The sequence below is a fragment of the Phaseolus vulgaris genome, chromosome 2 (genome assembly GCF_000499845.2).
Source record: "Phaseolus vulgaris cultivar G19833 chromosome 2, P. vulgaris v2.0, whole genome shotgun sequence".
NCBI lineage: Eukaryota > Viridiplantae > Streptophyta > Magnoliopsida > Fabales > Fabaceae > Phaseolus > Phaseolus vulgaris.
In genome coordinates, this window is record NC_023758.2 from 30857616 (window position 1) to 30882286 (window position 24671).

General features: G+C 32.5%; 2 protein-coding genes across 2 annotated transcripts; one reads left to right on the plus strand and one right to left on the minus strand.

The window, feature by feature from the left end:
- LOC137811389 (protein HAPLESS 2) lies at positions 1-10964 on the plus strand. Its single transcript, XM_068613110.1, has 18 exons — positions 1-248; positions 316-459; positions 710-798; positions 872-911; positions 1312-1369; positions 1451-1511; positions 2085-2163; positions 3262-3396; positions 6129-6323; positions 7033-7113; positions 7196-7296; positions 7768-7885; positions 8359-8391; positions 8497-8590; positions 8688-8776; positions 9245-9360; positions 10005-10105; positions 10195-10964. Exons 1-18 carry the CDS (start codon positions 9-11, stop codon positions 10722-10724), a joined length of 2304 nt encoding a protein of 767 aa, XP_068469211.1. The 5' UTR covers positions 1-8; the 3' UTR covers positions 10725-10964.
- Positions 10965-11042: 78 nt separating this feature from the next.
- LOC137811388 (cytochrome P450 87A3-like) lies at positions 11043-14711 on the minus strand. Its single transcript, XM_068613109.1, has 9 exons — positions 14316-14711; positions 13907-14228; positions 13505-13654; positions 12896-13147; positions 12701-12790; positions 12522-12600; positions 12181-12287; positions 11591-11718; positions 11043-11506 (listed from the first exon to the last, which is right to left on the minus strand). The coding sequence occupies exons 1-9, from the start codon at positions 14507-14509 to the stop codon at positions 11380-11382; spliced, it is 1449 nt and encodes a 482-aa protein (XP_068469210.1). The 5' UTR covers positions 14510-14711; the 3' UTR covers positions 11043-11379.
- Between the last annotated feature and the right edge of the window lie 9960 nt (positions 14712-24671).

A 24671-nucleotide genomic window follows, 5' to 3' on the forward strand; every position in this document is an offset into this window, starting at 1 on the left:
TTTTTGCTATGCATCCATCAACAATTAGAAAAGTAGCCATAATTGAAATCCTCCAAAAAATGGCTTTGCGTTCTCCTATCACTACCGCCCTAATCATCTTCTTATTTTCTTGCTTCCTCGCGCTCCGTGTCACTGGAATTCAAATAATCTCCAAATCGAAACTCGAGAAGTGCGAGAAGAACTCCAACTCCGACAATCTCAATTGCACTACCAAAATCGTAGTGAACTTGGCTGTTCCCAGTGGCTCGGTAATTTTAAACAAGCTACGCAGTGTGTAAACATTTTTGTTTGTTGATGTTGTTTTGTGATTGCCAGAGTGGAGGAGAGGCGTCAATTGTTGCGGAATTGGTGGAAGTAGAGGAAAATTCTACTAGAAAAATGCAGACATTGAGGATTCCACCTGTGATAACGGTCAACAAAACTTCTGCATATGCGTTGTATGAGTTGACATACATACGAGTATGATACTCTTCTGTTCTGTAGTTATTGGATTATATATGTGATAATTAGTGTTAGAGAAATGTTATTTGATTGATGTGATATGTATTAAATGATGTAATACGGAGAGATAGACACAAAAAATGCTAATGTTCTTATTGAGAAATCTATCATCATCTTATAATGGTTTTGGATTATTATTATTATTAGTTTAGCAAATGGCTTTAAGAGTGATCTTTTGTATGATTAAGTAAGACTTACTTGATAGCAGGATGTTCCTTATAAACCTGAAGAGTATTATGTTCAGACACGCAAATGTGAGCCAGATGCTGGTGCGAATGTCGTGAAGATATGTGAGAGGCAAGCCATGTTTTATTTATTTTATTGTGACCGTGTTGATTTCACTGCTTGATTTCTGGTACTAATGTTGCAGACTGCGAGATGAAGAGGGTCATATTATTGAGAACACTCAGGTGGCCTTCTAACACTTAATATCATAGTCATCATAGTCATCTCTGACACAGTTATTCCACTCTTTTCTTCATAAGTTATTTATTCTAATTTTATTTAAGCATTTGGCCAGTTATCCTCCCTGCCTTCGATGTGATGATATCATGTGCTTATATACATACAGCAAATTATAATTTTGTTTGCTTTCAATTATGATGTTTTCTAATATTGCACTGTTTGAAATATAATTTGAAGTCAATCTGTGCTTAAGGTCATGATGATAATTTTAAGGGAAATTATTCAAAAAAGAAGAATAAGAATAAGAATTCAATGTTTGTTCCATCCTCCCCAAATATGCTTTGGCATTTCATCTTTCACTTCTGATTCAGGATAAACATTTCTCTGTTTCCGTCTTTAATGTAGCCAATATGTTGTCCATGTGGGCCCCAGCGGCGGATGCCTTCATCATGTGGAAACTTCTGTAAGTGCTTTGGTGTTGCAAAAGTTTGTAGGTTTTTAGGAAACACAAAACTAACAATTCTGGGTTAAATTGTTTAACTAGTTGACAAATTAACAAAAGGAAAGGCCAATACTGCACATTGTGTTCGTTTCCCTGGTGATTGGTAAGCCTCCACTCTCGCCGTCCTTTTGTTTCCAATTGCGATTCATTTGGGTGGGCTATGCTGGTTATTGTCTTAGTGAGTGTTTTGCTGGACTTAGAGGAGCATATGAAAACCATGTTTACATTGAACCGTTTGTATATGCAGATCAACATCATTTTCTATATAATTATATCTAGGTGTTTGTTTGAAATCTTAACGAAAATTTCAGATGTTTTCTTCATGTTTGTTCTAGTTTTTTCTCAAAATGTGAGTTAATCAAGTAACTTCATTAAGTTCGTTGAAATTTTAGGGACTAAATAGACGGGAAAAAGAGAGTGATGTAGGATAATGGAGTATTATACAGATTGTACCTCCAGCTGTATTTTACTAATCATCTAGTTTATGAAATAAATTAGTTCAAGTTCAACTCTTAACTTCCAAAAAAAACTTAACTCCTAACACTCATAATGTACAAATACTCTCTACGGCATCTAGTTTTAATTGTAATCCTCTCTGAGATTCAACGAAGTGAAAACCGCCTCGTTGTTTTAGTCATCAGTTACAACTCAGATTTCATTCTCTCAATCATTTTAGGTTTCATGTTTTTGGCATTGGGCGGAGAACATTGGGCTTTAGTGTCCGAATACAGGTGAAGAGTGGAACTAAAATTTCGGTATGTAATTGTTTATTTCCTTATGCAATTAAATTTAAATGTGGTATGCATCCTTTTCCATAGACTATAACCTTTGGTTGGATCGGCATTCCAGTTTTTGATATATTTATTTTCCTTTTACACTTGTATGAGCAATGGCTAGAGTCCTTGGTACTTCTTTTTCTCTTTTCTCCATTCATTTGCTAAAACTTAGAATAGTATTTTGTTGTAAAACATTAAATAAATAAAAAAAGAAAATTAGTGCTTGAAAATATTTACATAATTTAGTCCATGTATTTATTTGTGTACACAAGGTAATCCTGCTAATTTTTAAACCCATGGCATGATCCTTTTGTTAAATCTCCTTCATCAAAGTTAACACCCACCTGTGACATGGTATGTTAAGTGTCTTACTGTAACATTGAACGCCACTTGATAGGTCACTCCGCATGTGAATCCCTATCCTATCCCTCAACTGTAGAGAAGGGAGGAAGCATCTCATAGCATCCCTATTAATAGAATCAGCAAAATGTTGGCTAACAATTTTTTATACTTTTTCTTAGTTTTCTGGTGTCATCAACTTTTTAGTATTACATATCTGGCATTTAAAAGATATAAAGACACGTAATGACAAATTAACCTGTTATAGGTTTAACATTTATAAGGATTATTTTGAATATATGAATAAATTCAGGGATGAAATGGTAAGTGTAGGTTGTTTCCAGGTATCAATTTATATTTCAACTATAAAGCGATGATTTTATATTTTCTTTTCATTTTCTAAGCCTTCCTTTTTTAATGGTCACTTTAAGGTCATTATTATCTGTTAAAGTTTACAACTTCACTAAAATTATTGTTTGTTTTAGTTATTCTGAGTCTCTGGTTTATTCTGTTGTTCATCTGGTACACTAAGTACCATTTTTTGCCCCAAATTTTGTGAAAAGGATTAGTTGTACATTTTATTTTATTTTGTGTGTGTGTGTTTGTTTGATAACATGTTACAAGGGGGCAAATTGGGTAAAACAATCGTAATTTTTTTTAGGACAGAGAGTCATGTCTTTAATTATCCTTTATGTGTATCTAACTCGTAATTTTGCCCATCCATAATTTGGCTGGCAGGAAGTGGTTGTGGCTCCTGAAAACAGAACAGTGATCTCTGATGATAAATTTTTGAGGGTTAATCTTATTGGAGATTTCGTTGGGTACACAAATATACCATCTTTTGAGGATTTCTATCTAGTTGTACCAAGGCAGGTATGTTTGTTTCACGGGTTTCACTAAAATTAACCTCTATTGACTTTAACAAAATTGAGGTTAAACTAAGATCAAATAAATAATTATATGTTAGGTTGTTTTTTTTACTTACAACTCTCATTTAGACATTTTCCAGATATTGCTCTTTTGCAAAGAGACTGTCTAACATAATTTTATTAATTGGTAATAATAAAATTTTACTATGAGAAATAAATGGCATTAACTATCTATCTACCAGAGAAATTAAAAAAGGTGTAAAATGCATTGATAGAATAAATTATTATCATATTTGCTAATCATACAGTTCTAAATATACGTTGACAGGTCACCAAATTAAGGATAGACTTGAAACCTGTCATTGCTGTTTGTTTTTTAAGTTTGAAGGCATACAAGCTTCCTCGTGCACAGTGTGTATGTGGAACAAAAATATCATTTACAGCTTGTTTGCATATGCGGATGGAAAGTAATAGAAGTACTGTAAAAGGAGAAAGAATGGAGAAAGTGTGCAAAAGTAGATTTGAGGAGAAATATATGCATAATCGACTATTCATGACAACATATTCAATTATGTTTTCATGAAGACATAATTGATTCTTTATTTATTTTTTCTAATTTTACATTTTTATATTGAAATAAAAATAAATTTGTTTCAATAGCATTTAATATAAACTTTGCACTCTTTGAGAAAGAAAAATAGACAATAAAAGAAGAAACAAAACTTTATTATTATGTAAAGCGTACTGTACTTTACAAAGATAAGATATGAGAATAAACTTTAACTTACTTTACTAATGTGTTATCATCCTCCCTTAAATTTAAATTTATGGTGGGATTGTTGTCACCTTAGGTTCATTTCTGAAGTGATTGAAAAAAGGGAAATAGGCTTAGTGAAGATATTTACTACTTGTGGACGTCCAACTGGATGAGCGAGATAAAGGGGTGAGGTATTTGTTGGTTTAAAATAATAGGAAAGGAAAGAAAATGAATGAAAAGTAAATCCTTTTTTCTATTGTGATGACCTTTGTTCTTACTTTTGATTGCATTTTGAATGATTATTCATGTATTGATATATGTTATTTTTCTGATAAGAAGATTGTAATTGGTCTTATTGTTGGTTGTCGACAAATTTGGAACACAAGCAAGTTTAGCATGAATATTGGTGAGATCTTGTGTTTTGTATTTTTCCAATTGTTCTTTTTGAGATAAAAGCAAAGCCTCCATCTTCAACCCTCTTAGACAAATTGAACTAGTGAAATTTTATTCATTGTTGAACAATACAACGAAATGAATATTACAAATATTTACAGTGTTTGCATCGTTCAACAGATTTGTGTCTAGCACCTATTGCTACAGCGTAGAATTGTTAGTTAATATGAATATTACAATGTACAAGCAAACAACTGGACAATTGTACACTAACAAATCGAGTAAGGATCTGTTTGTGACCACATATGTGATAAAATCATCAAAGGTCATCCAAGATAGCTTCAACATATTCTTCGGTGGAGATAGGTGAACAAATGGCAGCCAATGTGTCAACTATCTTCTTGATATCAAGAAGATATGAAGCATTCTTGGGAGTGTGCAGCTGTATTTCTAAAATTTTGACCTTTGCTCTTGATTGTGAAGCATGATACACAGATAGCTTATTCCATATTTGAGAGGAAGAAGATAGACCTACCAGTTGACTTAGAATAGACATATTCATTAAAGCTAGCAACCAAGCATTCAAGAGCTGATCTTGTTGCTCATAGTTCAAATAATCTTGATTGTTATTGTCATGGAGAGGATCTTTAATGGTGAGAAACTTTTCTGGAATATCACTACCTTCCAAGAACTTGAATAGTCAAATGATGAAGTTACCAGCATATGATTTTAGAGGAATTGGTGCATTGAACGTGTGGGAAACAAAGGAAAGAACAACAGAGGAGTTTTCAGAATTAGGAGAAAAATAGTGGAAGCCACGGAAGGGGAGCTTAAGCTCTTGATACCGTGTGAGAAAGAACAAACAAAACTTTATTCATGTGTAAAATGTATTGTACTTTACAAACCAAAGATAGAAGATTATATATATAAGGCATGAGAATAAACTATAACTGACTGATATTTACTAATGTGTTATCACACTCAAATCCACTCAAACCTTACATCGAAACGACCTCACTTTCCATTTTCTTTTTACTCCTTTTCTTTCCTTCCCACTCTCATCATCATCCAAACAATGCATTAGCTCATATTCCAATCAATGGTGCAAGCATGATATAGTATTAATTCACTGATATTTTAATCTAGACCACCTCGTTATCATTGTAGATTATGTCAAAAAGATTTTTTCTATTCAATCTCTAGCTTTTATGTTGACAAGCTTAGAGGTATCATGATGTGTTCTGGCTAAGAATGTTAACATTGCAGGATTAGGATTTTTCCTTCTTTCTTTCTAGAGGTTACTCAATGAAGAATGCTTGCGACACAAAATGTGTTAGACAAAGATAATTGCAACTGCAACTCCGTAGGGGCAATATTCTGTGTAGTTTTGGCAGTCTCCTCTTTGCCCTAGGTTGGGCACTTCTTAGTGATAGACCTTTTTCCAATTTTGAATACAAATCATACATTTATGTTGGCATTACTGGTTTAGTTTAGGGAAGATAACCTCATTGAACTACTTTATATGCTTTTGGCATGATTCACAACTTTTACAAGCTTAAAAAAATGCATTTTTTTTCTTGTGACAGGGCAACCCCGGTCAACCACAGGATTTGGGGAGAAACATTTCAATGTGGATGCTGCTCGAGAGAGTGAGATTTACCTTAGATTCTATTGAATGCAACAAAATTGGTGTGAGCTATGAAGCTTTCAATCGACAACCAAACTTTTGCTCTTCACCCTTTTGGACCTGCTTGCATAATCAATTGTGGAATTTTCGGGAGGTTGTTACAGTAACTATGATTTGTTTTCATCAACTTTTATTCTTGTCTTGCACTAGATAACGAAACTCATGTAATTACTTAGGTGGAATCAGATATGGATCATTTTGGTTTAAATGATGGGAACCCCAACACATGAAAAAAAAAGGAGGGATGGAGGTTTTAAGAATTTAAGTTTAAGTTGAAACCTCACACATTGGGTAAGAATAAACATAAACAATATATATAAGTAGAAAGAGTCAGAAACTTATTATTTTAATATTTTGGATTGGAGATGGTATAAAAATAAAACTAATCTTAAGTAGCATAGTTTCCAACAGTTACCACCAAAGGATAGAGAAAATCGAAAATGCGGAAGAGATCAAAGATGAAAAAAATCACATTCTAACTTGAGTGTTAAGTCTGACATGCTACAATCAAGATATTCATCAATTTGAATTAGAAATTCAAGGTAAGAATCAAAAGTCCTATTTGAAATTAGAGAGAAATTCTCACTCAAGAAATGATTCAATTCAACTTCTAAAATTCTCACACAATAAGATTTGGACTTTCCGGTTTGCTTGAGTTAGCTTCTTGAATTGAGCTAGTTTCAGCTTATTTCTAATAATTTCAAATCACATTGTTCCTCGTCTAATATTTTAATTGAAACTTTATTATGTGTAGTTTTCTTATAATTGTTGAAAATTTGAAAAAACTTTCTGGTTCATAACAGGCTGACCTGAATCGAATAAGTAGGAATCAGGTTCCACTCTATGGTTTGGAAGGAAGGTTTGAAAGGATAAACCAACATCCAGTTACGTTGCAATAGTTTTATACTTATTTAGTATGGTGTCTTCTATTAGAAATTATTTTATTTTTATTTTATTTCACTGCAGAGTGCTGGGAGTTATTCTTTCTCCATAGGAATTACAGAGGTTCTTAATACAAACCTTGTGCTAGAATTAAGTGCGAATGATGTAGAGTATGTTTATCAAAGGTATTATTATTTACTTGGTGTATATATATGATTTCAGAACAGTAACATTTTTTAAAAATTATACGTCATGGATATGGATCTGTCGTTTTTTTTACATTTGTTACTAATCAAAGATTCACACGTGACTGAAAACTTATGTTTTTTTTGTAATTGTTCATTCTGAAAGTTTGTGCAAGATTGATTTGTTAGCTTGAATGAGATTGTAAAATGACAAAATAGTTGAGAAGTTGGCCATTATAGTCACTCACTGACAAAATTGTTTTATGATTTCATGTTGAACTCTATTTTTCTTTTCTCATGTTCTGTCCATAACGGAGTTCCTCATCATAAATTTATTTGAAAAACCATGGAGGAAAATTTCCATAGTCAACCAATTTTGTTTTTATTTACTCTAAGGGATGACTTAGAATTTTTGTTTTATAGTAAAAAAAAGCGTTTAAAAAGTTGCTTGACACAGTTCATTTTCTCCAGGAGCCCAGGAAAAATTACAAGTGTTAGCGTCCCTACATTTGAAGCCCTAACCCAATTTGGTGTTGCTAAAATCACAACTAAGAATACGGGTGAGGTGGAAGCATCATATAGTTTGACGGTACTCTGCTTCTCTATATATATTGTGCTTCAGCCTTATCTATATTATCCTTGGACAATCGAATGTTGATTTCTTTTTTATTTATTTATTTAATGACAGTTTCGTATTTTTTATTTATTTAATGACAGACATGCATTACTTTAATTTCTATACCCATGGCACAGTTCTTCAAATCTTGAAAGTGTTAGTGGAGTTCTATTCTATTTCTTTGTTTATAATATGTGATCGGAAACTGGGTTGTGATCATTTTTTTACGAACTCTTCTGACCTGCACTCATTGTTTATAACATATCATTATATGAGGACACGATTGTTTAATTAAGTACCTAAAAGTCTCACACTTCGCATTAATTATTCCTTGCTTACCACCAATAAGTCTCACACTGAATGATCTCTAGTTAGTTGAATGGACTGCATGACATGAATAGGAATTGAAGAGGTGTCTTTTCTATGATGATTGTTTTGTCTTGCAGTTTAATTGCTCCAAGGATATCACCCTGATGGAGGTACTATGCTGAAACATATGTCAGCAATTTGTTTTTTGCCCCTTCCTATTCTGTACATCCGTAGGTCCTCTGTTATGTTTTTTTTTTTTTGTAAACTTGGTTCAGGAGCAATTTTTAATAATGAAGCCAAACGAGATTGCAACCAGATCGTTCAAACTCTACCCCAGCAATGATCAAGCTTCAAAATATTTTTGTGCGGGTAAAGAAGCTTGGGATGAATACGTTTGCTATTTGTTCTGAGGATAAAAAATTCGTTGATATTTACTTTGTTTCTTTTTTTGGCGTTTTGAATAAAGCCATATTAAAGGACTCTGATTATAATGAAGTTGATAGAGCCGAATGTCAATTTGCTACGACGGCAACTGTTCTTGACAATGGCACACAGGTTTGTTCTTTTCTGGTACCTGAATTTAGCACGCTTTATTTTCTATGACTATGAACACAGTGACTTTGTTGGTGACATTAATAGAAGTGCTAGGTGGTTGTTTAGAAAACACTTTTTAATTCTAAATATTTTTAAGGAAAATATGTTGGGGATGAGGACGGTGCAATTAAGTGCACATGCTATAATGGATCGTGAATTTGGTCATGAAAACATAGAGTGAAATGTGTTGCGTAACTGCCAATTAATTGTCTGTTGCTCCTTATTTTAATTTGCCTAGTTTTAGGGTTAAAGGTTTAAAATGGTCATTAATAACCCAAAGGCACCAATTTGACATAGTAAAACTGTTCCCCGTAGATGTTGTACTAACTTAATCAGAAAGTTAGTGTTCTGATTGCTTCACATTATATGCTAGTTATTGGGATGTTATGACAACAAATATGTGAATCTCTAAATTCTCTATTACTGCAGGGGATGCCTTTTCAACCACCAGAGACAAGTCTAAATGGTTTCTTTGATTCTATTGAAAACTTATGGAATAAACTTTGGACCAGCTTAACAGAATTTATCACTGGAAAAACTTGTAGGTATTTTTTCTATTATACTTTGCATCTGCAAACTATACAATTTAAATTCTAGCATATCATATAAAATATACAAAATGTGAATTTCCTAAATTTTGTATCATTTTTATTCACGTGCATTATTTAGAGTTGCTTTGCTAGTTATATAATATATATATATATATATATATATATATATATTTCTTCATCAAAACCACCCACTTGATTAGAAATTCTACATATCAAACAAGGATTTGAAGCACTGAGTCTCCGTGAACACGTGAAAACCTTGAAGACAATCATTGGAAATATTCCGTCATTAATATCATAAAGGATTAAAACTGTGATTATTTTATGAAAAAACTGTTGTTCTGAAATCTAGTCAGTAACAAAATTACACAAAAGTTGGTGCACGTATTCCAGATTGTACTCAAGTTGCATTTGGATAAAATCTTTCCTATTTTTTTCATGACGTTCTTCGATATGTAGTAAACTGATAATGAGTTTCGGCATCTTTTCTGATTTTAGTGATAAACTATTAGTGGAAGATCAATAGCTACATTTTGCTTTCTTAACCATAAACCTTTGTTTAATATTTGATTCATTTGTCTTTGACTAATTACGTGATCAAATCTCTTCCACGTCTCTCGGTTTGGGTGGGATAAAAGACAAAAGTGCTCTGGGTTTTTTGACTTCAAGTGCCACATACAATACGTTTGCTTGAGTTGGGTAATGATGTTTGGTCTGTTTTTGGCAATTTTTCCGACAGGTATGACTTCTATTCAATGTCCTATTAGATACTATAATTTGTACATTCAGCAGAACAACTTAAAATAAGTACTATTCTTTGAATTGCAGTGCTTGTACTATTATGGCTTTTGCACGAAAAAGGTCTATTTGATCCTCTTTATGACTGGTGGGACGATCTCTTAGACGGTGATGAACAGATCATGGATAAACGTAAAATCACAACTGACAAAGGACATCACCATATTCATGATAACAAGCATCATAAGCAAGAGTTTAGGCGCCCTAACTATATTCGAAAGACCGGTTATGAGCATAAACTCAAGCATTCGGGAAGGAGCTCTGATTATTTTGATGATTTACAACATGTTCATAAAGAAAGGCACAAGCATTCCGAAAGGACTTCTGATTTCGATGATTTACACCATGTTCGTAAAGAAATGCACAAGCATGGTCATAAGAAAAAGAATACGGATAATCGGCAGCATATTGCTGACCATCCTGCACACCACAGACACAGAAAGAAATGGGATACTTCAAAGGGACAACTTAAAGAGACGAAGCTAAAGCATGATAAAGCCAGGCAAGAAAATTATGGCAGACACAAACAAGTTCAGCTAGATGAGCCAGAGGATGAGTAGATTGAAGCTGGAAATTATAATTTAATGTAGACATTTTTTTTAATTTCAGACACCAAAGTTTAACACCAACTTGTTAGTTGTTATACCTACTTCATAGAATCATGGTTACGCTTTATCCTTTTATCTTCTACTAGTCTTTCTATTTTTATATTATTTTCTAATAAGGTGGGTTTAAGAAGGAGAGTTATTGAAAGCTAGAACTAGGATCAAAGACATTTTTATAAAAGGTACTATACCTCAGTATCAACTTCCTCAATCGACTACTTTTATAGGTGAAAATCATTACGAATGCAAGTTGCAAGCAGTAAAAAGTGAGAATTTCAAAAAGCAGATTGTATATTGACTCGGGATATAATCTGAACCATTTACATCACTTGTTACAGGTACAACTTTCCTTCCCTCACTGCCTTTTTGCAAGGTAGGGAATGTCATGTTCTTAAAAAACCCCCGCTCATGTATATTGAGAAGAAATTCTAATAAAAACACAATTTCTAAGAGACCTAATCAAAACTGAGTGAGAGACCGTTATTATGGTTACTGTTGTGGCTTTGATAACAATTGCGTTGGCTTGTGTTTCTTAAAAATGCCAATGCCTGCGGAGATTTGAAGCCTAAATTTGTACCATATACTAGTCTCTCTCGCGGAGTTTTGGTTTCTAATTTGTTTTGTTAAACTCTGGTTCCTGTTTCCTTTGATCTTTCTCCATGATCTGAACGTGGAAGCCATTTGGAAATTGTAAACCAGGAGTTCGAACGATATTTCCTCCTTTGACGGGTCGCCACCTGAAATATTATTCATTTGTTAAAATAGACTTTGTATCTCTATTTATGTTCACAGGAGATAACTCTGTCATTTCATCATCTTACCGATATTTCGTTACTAAACTATGAAGAAATATAGCCATCTGAACTTTAGTGAAGTCTGTTCCAACACAAAATCTCATGCCTCCACCGAAAGCCATGAAATTTTTTGTCGCACCAGTTAGTTCCATTCCCTGAAAGCCCAATTTTTCGGGTTACCAATGTTTAAAAAAAAGAGATAAATGATAATATATTCACAACCATACACCAAATTACAATGTAACAAATTATAACTAAAAAAATTATATATTGAAATGAAACAATTTTAAAATTATATTAATCAAATTACAATTACAATTATAAATTAGTGCATTTTACAGTTGAGAATTTTTTTTTGAAAGTGATATGGAAAACTAAGCTATAAGTTACATGGATATAGTCATCATAGCCAGCTGGTAGCTAGCAACTAAAGCAGCATTTAGAAAGGAAATAATAAAATAAGAACACACTTTTTGTTTTCATTTTTTCTATCTCGCCAATAGTTATTGAAATATATATCTAAATTTAAAAAAAAAATAATGGGACAAAAGAAAAATTACACTTTATCATTATTATTTATATATATATATAATAAAAAAAACATGCCTTAGACGCACCTCCCATCTTTGTGGGTTGAAGGTAAGAGGATCCTGATATTTGGCTGGATTCAAGTGCACAGCAGGGGGACACACCATAACTGCCCAACCTGCTGGTATGGTATATCCTGCATGAATGTGTTCATTAATGAAGTAAAGTTGTCAGCGTTTTTTTAAATACAACATATTAGCTATGTCTGCACTGGACTTGTATACATTCATTCTGGTTTTTCCACCTTATTCAATTTTATTTCTAACTACTCCAATAATTGCTTATGTTATGTTGCAGATCAAGCTAAGCCATCAAAAACTGTGCTTTTCGTAACGTGGAATGAATGAATGAATGAAAAAACTATACGTACCCTTAAAGTTAATTTCCCTCAGTGCCTTCCGGAAGATTCCAGGAACTATATTTGCGAGTCTCACGGTTTCATTTATGAACTGCAAATCGTCATGGACTTTTAAATGAGATATGTACACGTACGTAGAAATTTACATTGAAAACTTTCACTCACTAAAAACAGGAAAAAAACTGATCCACCTGAAATGTATATGTCATTGATTTGTATTCTTTCCACGTGATTCCGGAGTTAGGATCTTCACGTCGCTTGAGGATGGCTTCATGTTCCTCCTAAAACCCACAACACGGAGGTCTTTTCGTTTAGTCAAAAGGAGGTTCGTAAGAAAGAAAAAGCCGTGAAAGTAGTTCGAAGATTTTAATATTGTTTTAACATACTTGTAATTGCTTGAGTACTAAGGGATTGTCTGAGAGTACTTTGATGGCATAAGTGAGAGCGAGAGAAGTAGTTTCGAAGCTTGCGAAGAGGAGCACAAACATGAGGTCAAGAGCGATCGCTTCAGTGAGGACAGTTCCCTCTTTCTTAAGTTCTTCAATCACATAGTCAAAGAAATCTTTTTGCTCTTTCCTTTTCATTCCCCGTCTTTCCTGCAGCATCTTCTTCAGCATCTTCATTGCCTTTTTCCTACCCTGAGAGATATCACAAACAAATTATGTTTTTCAATCTCTGACACAACAAAAGAAATTATTTTGTTTTTGCGGATTGGCCTAATTATTAGCGAAGAATACTGATTCAGTTCTTGTTAGCTTCTCCAATGCTGATAGGCTTCTTAAACTTAAGAATCAGTTATGCAATTACACCATTTAAGTAATTCACATTATAAGAAATGTTTTTTTAAAAGTTTGTGAGAATAAAGTGAGATGATTGTGGGATTCGTGGTGAGTTGTTAAGGGTTGCACAGTTGAAGAGAAAAACCTGTTGAAAATTTTAAATCCATGTAATATTGTAGAACCTAGCAGAAGTTTTGGTGGATGATATGGACTTACCTGCAGACATTTGTGATAAGCTGTTCCTGGAACGTCCAGAGGGAAGGAGATGAGTCCTTGTATAAATGCAACAAAGTTGTCCCTTAAGTTCTCGGAGGACTTGGTTGAATCATAACTGATGAGCTTTTTGGCTGTCAAATCAAATATCATCTGCATGGGAGCATACATAGCAAACCATGGTTTAGAAACGGAATGGAAGGAGAGTATCAAGAAGTACTTTTAAGCTTAACTTAACCTCGGAGATTCAACATCAACTAAAAATTAGAAAATTTCATTGTATATAAGTAGGTGTAAACCTTCTCTTATAAGCCGGTTTTAAGAGGTTGAGTTAGGCTTAAAGTCCACTTCATAATAGAAAGAAATGAAGAAAACAAGAAAATAGATAGGTGGTAATAATTTTACCCTTGCTGTTGCTTCCTTCAACTCAACACTGTCCTCAAATGACCACTTCTCTAATGTTCTGCAGGCTGTTTGTTCCACTTCTGAGAGCATCTTTTTAAGGCTTTCAGGACCAAACAGATTGAGAACCAAGTTCTTAAGGTACTTGTACATGAACCCATGTAAGGAACCAACATTTTGTCGCCCAAAGATCTCTGTGAATGTGTCTGGGTACCAGCTTTGGAACACCTGCCCCTCTTGTTGGAAGATGAAGTAATTAAGGTCAGGGTCTGTTGATACTACAATTGGCCGTCCAACCAAGTTGGTCTTGAAGATTGGTCCATACCTGAAAGACTCAAAAGGATGACCAAATAAGAGTTTACTTCTTTAGGAGAATGGTTCCTATTGAGTTGAGATGAAAATACTTGTATACCTTTTCATCCTCTGCTTGATGAAAGGAGGAATATCAGAAGAGGTGTTGGGGGAGAAAAACTGAAGGGTCTCACCCAGAAGGGGCAAACCCATTGAACCTGGGGGGAGTTTTCCATGGCAACTGGGATTTCTCCATCTATAAACCCAATGTGTAATGCCTATAATAACCAATGCTGCAAGACAAAGAGGCCACATTTTTATTTAGAAAAATATAAAGGAATTGAGGCCTTTATTGAGAAGGGAGGAGATGATAATATACAAGATTAAAAGAGTGAAGTGGTGAAAACGGTGCTGACAGAGAGAATTAAAAAGGAGTAAGGAAAGGCTTAAAGCGGGTAAGGAGGGAAGAATGGGCAGAAAGGAGTAGACAGTGCTGGCATGCATATCAGAATCTCAGAAGATGTTCTTAAATAGGCAGGCCAATTCTTAGAACTGGTTGAAGAAAATAATATATTATGTTTTGCTCCCTTTAGTTTTTGGTGAAGTTGGTTGTTCAAAAAAGCTGTACTAGTAGTTGGTGATAGATTAGAATAATTGGAATTATATCTGTCTATAGACCACTTATTGTTTTGTCAACGGCATATGTGATGTGTCCAAGGGTCTTGCATGATATGAATCTAACTGGATGCTTCCTCTCCCCACGTCTTCTCTCTTGAACCAAAACTTTTCTTTTTTCCTTTTCATTATCCTTATTGCTGTAAACTGAAGAAGCACGAGGCAGAATTATGGCACTTTTTTAGGAGATTTTGCCTAGATTTGATGATGAGTTATAGGTTTCAAAGAATCTCTCTGACCAAACTAAGCATCTCAAGGAAATCTTCCTTCCATCATTAAATGCTTCAAGTACTAAACTTCTGAGCCTTTTGTCCAACTTCAAATCTTATCAATATCTATGCTAAATTCTCAATCTCACTGATGTTGATGCACAAGAGGAACCACACATACTTTAATTTTCGCCTCCCTTTCTTCTTATTGGTAGCAAGATCTTTCCATAGATCTTTTTTCCTCTGCAACCAAATGTATGCTCTCATCCTAACTAAAATTCCATGCCTTAAATCTCAAGACATACGTCATTAGTGATTCCCCTTGCCCATTAGATGGTTCTAGAAAATGCATCCAACCACCTTTGTACACGGTCTAAGGTCTTGTTTTATTTCTGGCCACAAAACTCACATATGCTAATCTAGCTAGGTCAAAAGACTCAAAACAAAAGTTTCTGATACAGTGTTTCATCTGGTTGAAGAGTTTTACTCATTGAGCCCTTCCCATCTTCCCATTGAGCCACGGACTTGACCAAATAGCAGCAATGAGCACTACATAGGTAGGTTCACTGTGAATAATGGCCGAGCATTTTGGCTTTTTAATAGTCTTAATTTTGAATTAGGTGTGGTGTGAGTATTAAAGTACTACATAAGTTGTGTAGATGAATGGAATGAAGTGTAAGTGGACCAAGTGTACAAATTCTATAGTCCATCCCAAATATCTGGCAAAAGGTTTTTCTAATAATTTATGAGTTAGGAACTATCAGCATCTCCAAGGTCGCAGTCTGTAAAGTTCATCTAGCAGCTATTTACATGGTTAGATATTTTCTTAGACACTCTGTCTTAAGTAAAACTCCCTGTGCTTCAACAATAATATTTCTTTTTACAGAGCTCAATAATATATATCTTATGATTGGATCATACTGTATATATGGTTTGTCGATCGAGTCAGTCGGTACCAAAAACCGACCACCCCAGTCATAGAACATAATAAATACACTAAATAGCAACAGTTACAAGTAATATTGAATGAGTTAATGAATATCTCGAAATATGCGGAATACCTGATTAACTGAAAGATACACATTCCTGATATTAAAGAACTACTGCGTAACCCATCAACGTCAAGATCCACAAGCTAATATTATAAATAGAGTTATTTGTGAAGGAATAAGTTACGTTTTTTAACATTCTACTAGAATACATTAATCATAGCGCTGATTTGAGCATTGGAGTGCAATTGCAGATATCCCAACCGACCGAACATCAACATTGAAAGAATGAGACTTAAAGAAATTTAGAGATCACCGACGCATCGACAATTGTACATCCAGTTACCCGTATTATCTGGACCATCAGCCTATATACATTATCATATTGTATATGTGGTTTATTCTTTATAAACTATAATATAATTATCTGCTAAAAGACAAAACATGGTTTAGTATGATATCACGGATAACTCAACTACACACAAACTCTCAAAAATTCCAATATAATTGTGACTGATACATTGTCCTGTTCCCCCTTTTTTATTTATCGAGGGAATCAAAAGGGGTGCCAATTTATCCATTTCTAAAATTTGACCTATTCCACATTTAAAAAATAAATTGTGGTCTTGCTATAGGATGACATAGATTGCTTAACTGTTTGACATAAACTTGAAACGGTAGGGTTGAGTTGAGGAGGAGCAAAATCATGCCAGATCAATTAACCCTATTCAATTCTATCAACTTCACAACTTGTTCTGTGACGAAACTGTGAAGAGGTTATGAAGTCATCTAAAAAGGCTTCTTATGATTCTCTCCACTCTCCCTTTTGTTTTAAAGAATAAACTACAAATTCTACTATTTTTCTGCTAACTTTCCACATTTCTTATGTTTTTGAGGGAACTGGATGGTGTAAAGGGTCCTACTTGTCCCAATGCAAATGGCATAAAATCTTGAGCTGGGTCCCAAATGCAGTTGGTCCACTTCAAAAATATCTTTTGCAACCATCTTCAACCGATTCATGCCATTGGTTGTTCACTTTCTTGAGTGTATCCATGTATCAGATATAGTTGACTCACCATTTCATGTACTCTTTCACATTACCCTACTGCAACTGCACACGATTATTGAAAAATCCCCGTTCCACTGCACACAAACATGTACTTAAAACATGGAATTACACTAACACTAACTTTGCAGAGCCAAAAAGGAACCTAGTAACATCAACAGATTATAATTATGCAGATACAGAAGGGTCTTAGAGTTCAACAATAAAATTGTTTTGGTGCAGTATATAGAATAGGGATTATTACAAAATGAGGGTAATAATTAATTGTACCTTGTGTTCTCCATCTCCTCGTTGCTAAAGCCATTTTTTGGTGAATTGATTGATAAAGCCATTAGATTCTACAGTTAAAAAGCGGTTCAAAGCTCCCTTTTATTAAGCTCATTCTATGTATACTTGCATCATAATGTTGCAACATTATCTAGATAAGAATATATATAAAGATGAGAAGAGGGAAAATGTTATAAAATTGACGTTTAATTAGAAAAATAATCGTACTATTATTACAGTACTTCTTCACATTAAATTTAAAACATTATATACCACTTTTATTAAGCTCACTCTATGTATACTTTAATGAGATTGTGTTGCAGCAATCTCAGCAACAAGGATCATATATCAGGACGAGAAGAGTCAAAATGTTATAAAATTAAAGGACAAGCAACTTTAATAAAAAAAAATATGATAAATAAATACTATTAACTGAAACTAAAAAAATAAAAAAAAACCACATATGTATTGAAGTATTCTTTGACTAAATTTTTTTAGTCTTTAAATTTAAAAAATGTTTTCTTCTCTCAAATATAAAATTGACATTTAAGTTCTTCAAATGTCAGTGATTTTCTTAGCCCTCCATATTTAAAACAATTTATTTTGATTTTTAAATTTCATATTGTTAAAAATTTGTGGATATAAGTAACATTTGTCTAATTTGTAAAAGACAATTTTAATTGTGTTTGAAACTTTCTTATTTTAATCTCTTTTACTATTTCTCCTTTTCATTTTTCCTCTTTTCCTATAACAGTGATACAAGCAATTAATACTATAACCACAATGACTATATAAAGAAATCCAATTAAATAAAAATTGCATACTCAGTCTTGAATTAAAGATATTGATTTACTTTTTTAATTTGAATGACTAAAATAAATTTAACCTAAATTAAATTTATTTAAAAAAAATTAACAAAAAAATTAAAAAGCGAATTCTTACATAATATTTTAGTTACATGTACAATTGTTTATATAGATGATGTCAATTATATCAGCAATAAATGGGACATCTGACTGACTAGGAAATAAACATTTTTAAAAAAAATAGATAAAAATAATTTTAAATTTGAAAAAAAAAATAGAGATTAAAAACATATTTTAACCTAAAAATTGTTTAATAATAATGTTATAACTTTGATATAATTATTCTATCATAAAACTTAATACACCCAGATTATATTAATAATTACAAGATACAGACCATACTCGCGGGATACATGTGAATTACGCTGATACAATATATTATTATTATTTTAAATAAATACAATATTTTATGTTGGAGTTTTATTTGAATATACACGAGACACATGGCAGTCCCCTTATACCGTTACCGAAATAATCGCACGTGCATATGCGCGTGCATACATGCATAAAGTGAATAATTAATATTCAGAAGAAGAAAAAACATGAATTTTAGAGCTTAAAATCAAGTTAATAATATGCTCGTGAATCTCTAGTTTGATATAAATAATTTGTTTGATATAAATTGGACAGAAAGGGAGTTAATTAAAATATGCAATGCAAAGTGTAAATGCTGTGTAGAAAATTAAATTTCTTTAAATATTACGAAAGGCTTTAAATATTTGTTAATATATTATTAAATAGTGAAATAACTACAGCAAATTAGATCATTTAATTTATAGCTAATTGGTATGTTTAATTCCATTTGTCCAAGTGGAGTGTGTTGATGATTCATGAATCAAATAATTGTTGCACTTTTGCTCTGTGGAGAACATGTTGGACACGTTTGCATAAACTGCTTAATAATGGTTAACCTCACAATTGGCGAATTTAATATGCCAGTTTATCCACGAAAGAGTTCTAATTAAGATTTAGGTCTTATAATGGAGCACATACTTGGATTAAGAGTAATCTACGATTAATGTAATGTTATATTTAGTTAAACCTTTCAATCAATGAATACAGTGCATTATTATACTCCTGACTATTTTATATCTCCCAAATTAATTATTTTGCTAAATAAATGAATAAACATGTTTCTTTTTTTTAAACATAAAGTTTTATTATTCAGTTTTTTTTTATCTTTCATACTTTTTATGTCGGTACCTAATAGGTTTTTATTGTCGGTTTTTATCAAAATGAAAAATAGCTGTAGAAGGTTTTTTTACGTTTAAGTCGGTACTTGATAGTTGAGGATGATAAACATTATTAAATATGTATTTTAATCTAATATTGATTGATCAATCTATTTACAGATATGTATTGAATTTTCGTGATGGTGGGCTTAGATTAACACGAATACCACAATTAATTCTCGTATTATTTTCTACATCAAGTAATGTCTGACTTGAATGTAATTCTGTCTTGGTTAGTGTTGCATTTATTGCTAGGACTAATGTTCCATGAATGTTTTGTAATCGATGAAATATTTGTCTTAATTGTTGTGGAAAAATCAGATTTATGGTTACTCATATTTTTCGTGAAGGGAAAGTGTGTCTTGATAAGTTAGCTAATTTAGGATTTATTCATAGAGAATCATTTCATTGGTATAATAGGCTTCTTTAATCTACCTATATATCGTTTTTGTTAACATATGGGTTTTGACCTAGTCTTCCATATTTTTGTATTTTTTTTTTTTAATAATATTTGTTTTCATGTGATGACAGATGATTGTTATTATTTGAAGTATCAACCTAACTGAGATATCAAGTTGCATAATAATACTTAACATAAAAGTATTTTTATAAAAAAGTACAAAATGTCTACTAAATTCATGTTTAACTGATTTATGCTTTACATGTTCTAGATGTTGTTGACCATGCCTATAACATCTGGGTCTTATGTAGTACAAAATACTTTAATAATTTTTTATTAAGCAAAAAGTACCTTCTTAAAATAACACTAAGACAAAATAATAAAATAAATATGTACGTTTAGTTTATGGAAGAGGGAGAAGCAACATGATAATTAATTTGTGGTGTGAATTAACCCTTCCGCACTCCATGATAAATTTGATAATGTTATGTTTTGAGAATGAAAAAAAAGAAGAAAAAAAGAAGCAAGAAATGAGGTCATGCATGAGTTAAGAATCGTAAATTGTAGAGAATAAACACAAGACCCACTCCGCCACTTCACATATGTAAAGTTCCGAGACAGAATAAAAGTTCCATTCCTTGCGAAATAATCAAAATATCATATATACAAACCAAGTGCACATCACCCATTTCATTTCTCTAACATTCTTCATTTTTCTACGTAATAACTCATGCATCATATGAACGTTATTTTCTTTTTTCATGACTTTCTTTTATCATTTCTTCACCTACTAATCCTGTTCATCATAATATAAGCTGGGTGATGTTGGTAGAGTATAATAAGCACATTGCAAATTACATTAAACAACCTCATAAAGCCATTCATTCAACCCTCAAATTTTTGTACTTTGATATAACTCAGTATAGAATGGTAAGTTAAGCGAATTGATTTATTTAAATATATTATATTTTTACAACTTATTTCATATATTATTGTAGTGCAGTCAATATGGAATAGTTTTATTCATTTATTTATAATCCTAGAATCAAAGTATTCAAATTTTTTAAAATAATTTAAAGTTTGAATCCAAGTAATAAAAATAATAATTGTACCGATTGGAATCGAACGAGTCTCACAAGTTTCGATATCCGGTTTTGATCAATTAACATATTCAAAATACATTAGGATTAATAGATGATTAATAAGGTTAACCCATACGGAAAACTATGTAATACCCATTTAATTATGATTCATACGTTAATCCTGATCCAACACCAACATATAAATAAATACAACTTTCAAGAAAAGGTACATCATTATTATACATTTATTACACCGAATACTCATTTGAGAGTTGATGCATCTTTTGCAGGTATCTTACAACAGATATTCTCTGACCGAACAAAGAAGAAAAACTTGACTGAAAAAAAAGAACAAGAACTGAGGAAGAGTTAGTCGAACAAGTCCAATAAATAAAAGGAAAAACACGTACCGACCGATCAAAACGAAAAAGTGAATTATTTAGTCGCTTAAAAGAATAACATTTATAATAATGAAAAAAATATCCAGTCTAATTAAAATTCATTTAACCCAAATTAAGTCAATTTCGTAGACACGTTTAAATGAAAACTATATTTTTCTAACTCATTTTGAGTCAAATCCGTACTAAACCAAATTGATTAAGAGGTTTAAACCTATTTTCAATATCCTTTGAATTACGTTCCCGCAACCAACGTAATAATATATTATTAGGCAATTATCCATCAGTTAAAAGAATCAACAATAAAATATATCATTAATAAAAAATTGTTAAGATACATGTATTAAAAATGAAGGTATATTAAAAGTTGTTACTAATTTTAAAATTTGTGAGGCATTAATTAATTAGTTAACATTTGGGTTGATTACATAAGTTAAGTAGCTGAACCGACCAAAATAAATGAGAGATGTTGGATCTAGCTAGGGGTAGGTCGGAACAGTAGAAAGTCCAAAGTGTGAAAGAATAGTCCAAAATAGTGGAATTAATAGGCCAGGATTTACAATAATGTGTTTTGTTTTGGTGTCATCAATATTTTAATTCCAAAAACCTTCATATATTATAAGGCATGTTCCACATATTTCGACATGTCGTCCCCCTCATGCTCTCTTTTCCCAACCCAACCCACCTATTACTTTAAAGATGTGCTCAGATATATGTATTTATGCTGAAATACAAACCTATGTACACCCTTCATTATGATACCAATTACTCATATTTCTTTTCCATATTCAATAAGCTCTTTTTACTTTCCAAGATATAATTTTTTTTTGTGATAGATTGTGTTAGAGGTAAACTGAACTAAAATAATTAATTTGGATATAAGTCTCACTTTACAAAGAGTCATGATATATTGATACTCTTTGACAGTAACACACATTTGACGTTGTAGACGTGACAATGACGTAGCAGAATAAGATTGCGTGTGAATGAGTAACTCGAGCTTCAAAATAGGGTAAAAAAGAATATATTACATCGGTTGTTAATAACAACCGTTGTAATATATTTTTTTTACAAAAAATGACCCATATTACACCGGTTAAACTATCTAACCGATGTAATATAGCTCATATTCACACGTGGAAGGTTGTTCCGATTGACAGTGGTGTTGGACTGGAGAGTTTCGCCTTCAATCCTCGCGACGAAGGACCTTACATCGACGTTTCCGACGGTCTCGAATCATCAAATGGCAGCGTTTTAAGAGTTGTGTGGATCTGTTTCGACGTTGACCAGTTCCGCGCTATCGTCTACGACAGCAACCGCACACGGTCCTTACTGTTAGTGGGCGGAGTTGTTCCTGGTGCGTCGTCACGTCGAGCGCGACAACGACGATCTCGACGAGAGCGACGATGTTGCATACGTCGAGTGATTTGAGGACGCAATCGAGGAGCTTCGGAAGGAGCTTATCGAGCAGCGGCTTGGTGATCTGGAGGGGTCGCAACCATGAGAACGACGACTTTCAACTCGGTCTCGCAACATAGGAACTCGTAGAGGAGGCGATGGAGCCAATATATGGGCAAGAGTGTCATCGGAGGAGTCCTCGGTGGTGGACAAGAGTTACGAGAAGCGGTCTCCGACATGCTTCTGAAAACATTATTGTTACAAAACTGTCTTTGTCACGTCATCATTTTTTTTCATATTGGCAACATCAAATGTGTGTAAGAGTGTGTTAACAAAACATTTTTCCTTTACAAAATAGATTTTATGAGAATGAGTTAAATTTAATTTCACACTTAAAACTAGTTTGATTATAAGACTTTTCACTTATACTTTATGTTAAGAACATACGAAGAAAATTACATATTTAGTTAGGGTATATTTTTGGTTTTTTTAACAAAATAAAATAATTTTAAAAGATTTTTATTTTATTAAAATGAACATATCTTTTTAAAATTAATAAAATAAATAAGTCTGATTAACATGATATGATTTTGTTTTAAAGAAGTCATGTTATGATGACACGACTTTGATAAAAAAAAAAGTGAAGTTGTCTCAATGTGATACGACTTTAGTGTTAAATGAAAGAGAAATCATCATCTTAACATGATCTTTGTACAACTCCAACACTAAAGTTATATCACTTTGTCCCAATTTCTGTTTCACTCCAACACTAAAATAATGTCATATTGATAAGACTTTTAACTAAAATTATATCATTATAACACGATTTTTTCACATTCAACTTTTAAAAATTTATGCCACACCAAACTATTTTTAATTATTTATTTATTAAGATAAATTTTCATCCTTATGAAATAAATTTAACTTTTTCCGAATTTATTTAATTCATATTAAATCTATATGGATGTTTATAAATCACTGGTAAAACTAAGCTATGTTACCTGGTGGGCCAAAAGTATGAAGTACCCAGTGGACTCAATGTGGAGAGTCCATCCTTAACTAACTTCTTGCACCTCCTTAATTGATAACCTTTGTATGGACTCGTTCGTCATTTTATATATTACGTGACATCGTTTTGGTAGAGTGCAAGGCAAAATCTAATTTCAACTGGCTACTTGTTCTTTTGCTATTGCTATTGTTGTTGTTATTAAGTTAATCTTCACAATGAATTTCTTGTCTAAAAAAGATGCTTAAAACGGTAGCTGTAAATATATTAACTATAGACATTTTAAAATTTCTTCTTTTATTCATGTATCAAACTCCATGTAACGGGATTAGGCTTGATTGTTGTTATAAAAGTGTTTCTTCAACTTTGTAATATTTTTAATGAATAGTTAATGTTTTTGAAAGTTTGTAATTTTGTATGCTTTTAAGCTTGAACTTCTTCCATCTCTGTTTCACTAATACAAACTGGCATGACAGGTCACATTAGCTACAACTTTTTTTTCTTTTTCTTTACATTTAAAGTATGTGAATTAGAATGAGCCTAAACGATCTTCGAAGCTTAGAACAAATATTCTCCGATACATGACTATTTCTTGGTACTAAGAAATTGGGGAAAAGTTCTAATGAATCTGCGAGTTTTTCTTGGCCAACATATGTTCTCTAAAGTCTAGTCACAGAAGGTTGTCATGCTTGATCCAAATTATATTTAATATTTATTGGTTGAAATTTGTTTTATTGTTATACACCTTGCATCTTTTAGGCTTCATGATTAAATTAAACCTGCTTATCGTCTGCTTTCGTAGCCATATCGGGCATGTTTACAAGATCAGGTACAACTTAGTGATTCCATTGTTTTGTTTTCTTGCTTCGAAGTCTTTTGATCTGGTCTT